The sequence below is a fragment of the Cryptomeria japonica genome, chromosome 8, assembly GCF_030272615.1.
Source record: "Cryptomeria japonica chromosome 8, Sugi_1.0, whole genome shotgun sequence".
Taxonomy (NCBI): Eukaryota; Viridiplantae; Streptophyta; class Pinopsida; order Cupressales; family Cupressaceae; genus Cryptomeria; species Cryptomeria japonica.
The window spans coordinates 526,242,118-526,244,147 of record NC_081412.1 but is presented as its reverse complement, the minus strand read 5'-3'; the positions used below and the strand labels follow the sequence as shown (position 1 = coordinate 526,244,147).

The following is a 2,030-nucleotide window of genomic DNA, read 5'->3' as shown; positions in this document are numbered from 1 at the left end:
CTATACACACATTTGGACAATTCATAAGAAGTATATTGGATGTAGGAATCCTCTATTGACATCATTAAGATCCATTACAATATTAACATTTCAAATAAATCTAACTAAATCTGAAAAAAATACACACCATAATATAAAAACACAAAATAAAATATTATTTATCTATATATTAACACTAAAAATACAAATTAAATATTGATGCTCTTGAATGACGGCTTAATTATATCCACTTTTCCACTTTCATTATAATATGAATAATATAAATTAATTAATAATTAATAAAACTGTGGTTAGCTTTTACATGTTTTTGAATTTTTTTTCAACTAACCCCTAAGTTCTTCCATGATTGACAAAACTTATTTGTATTAAATAAGTTATATACGTCTTGGCCATACAAATTTACACACCAATCAAGCTACGAACATTCACATATATTGTGTTCATAAGTTCTCTACAAGTTAAACGAAAGAATAACAAAGCCTTGTTAATCGTGGTAATACTTCACGATGAACTCGCTTTCTTGAATTAAAATTGAACCAAAAAACGCAACGAAAGAAAGCTCTCATAAAACAAGGTCTCTATAGAAAAGCATAGAAAAACGTCAAGCAAAATAAATCTAGATCATAAGCGTTTAGAATGTCTCTCTTTCTTTTCTTATTGCTCTACTTTTGCTTTAAAATGAATTGCTCAGCCTTTATATCACCGCTATAGAATTGTTAAAACTTAATGACCACGCCAAGTTCTGCGCTTTCTTCATTCCTCTCACCTTCCTCGCCTCCTCCCACCGTTCGCTTATAAAAGGATATCTGAATCCCAGGTTTCTTAAATCAACTCTTATTTCCTTTCATTTGTATTCTAGAGATAAAAAAATCTGAGAAGCAAAAAATCTGGAGGCGACACGATGACGGTAAGAGCTAATTTGCTTGCATCTCAAATTACAGGTGTTTCTTTAATACTTGAAGATAGATTTATTAGCAATAAACTCATGGATTTTTATGTTAGTTACTAATGAAATGGAATAGCTTTACTGCAGGCATTACAGATTGTGGAGATGCAAGTAAATATGGATTGCGGTGGCTGCGAAAGAAAAATTCGCAAGGCTATCTCTCAACTCCGAGGTACTAGGTTAATTTATCATGCTTTCAATGTGGTTTCTAACTACTATAAATGCAATCATCTATTGTTATAAATTCTGAATATTTTGTTGGTTTTTTCAAAAACAGGGGTAGACAGCGTGGAGATCGACATGGCAATGCAGAAAGTTACAGTGACTGGTTATATCGATCGTAAAAAGGTTATAAAGGCTGTGAGAGGATGTGGGAAAAAGGCAGAGGTGTGGCCTTATCCTTATAATTCCGAGTATATTTCTTATACTGATCGTTATTATGAAAGACCAACGTTTGATTCGAGTTATAATTACCGTAAGCATGGATACAATGGTAGCAGCCATGGGTATTATCAAAATCCTCCCTATCCTACACTTGTAGACGATCAAGTGACAGATTTATTCAGCGATGAAAACCCGCATGCCTGCAGCATAATGTAACGTTATTTTACACAGAATTTCCTAGTTTGGGGAAACGTTTTTATTTGCAGTGTTTTTTGTCTTAAGCGGGAAGAAAGTTATGAAATGCATCATTGAAGGAAGGCGTAAGAAAGCATAATGCTGAAACCCAAGTCATCCAAAGAACCAACAGAATGCAATAGTTTTTATCGTGTTTTTTCTTCAAAGAATGCATTAATTGTAATCATGAGTTTAACCTACCGTGATCAATTCTTATGTGTTTGAACTTTGAAGTTTCTATAGAAACCATGTTTCATACTTGTACTTTTGTCAATTAACTCACCAATCAATCAGTCAAAGTTAACATAAAATGACTTCAAAAAAAATAATTCTTTATATAAAATTTATAGAAATCTATTACTCAATTTATTTTCTTATTCTACATGTTTGAGTGTAGCAGAATATCAACTGTATATCAAGAAATTTGTAAATGCTTATATCCACATTTATCTATTTTGAAGATTCC

General features: G+C 31.8%; 1 protein-coding gene across 1 annotated transcript; it reads left to right on the top strand.

The window, feature by feature from the left end:
* The first annotated feature begins 832 nt into the window (after positions 1–832).
* Positions 833–1,810, top strand: LOC131055430 (heavy metal-associated isoprenylated plant protein 29-like). The gene is made up of 3 exons (XM_057989913.1): positions 833–907; positions 1,034–1,118; positions 1,224–1,810. Exons 1-3 carry the CDS (start codon positions 902–904, stop codon positions 1,544–1,546), a joined length of 414 nt encoding a protein of 137 aa, XP_057845896.1. The 5' UTR covers positions 833–901; the 3' UTR covers positions 1,547–1,810.
* Positions 1,811–2,030: the final 220 nt, after the last annotated feature.

Coding starts and splice junctions, on each gene's coding strand:
- LOC131055430 (XM_057989913.1), top strand. Junction 1,119..1,223: donor GGCTATCTCTCAACTCCGAG/GTACTAGGTTAA, acceptor TTTCAAAAACAG/GGGTAGACAGCGTGGAGATC.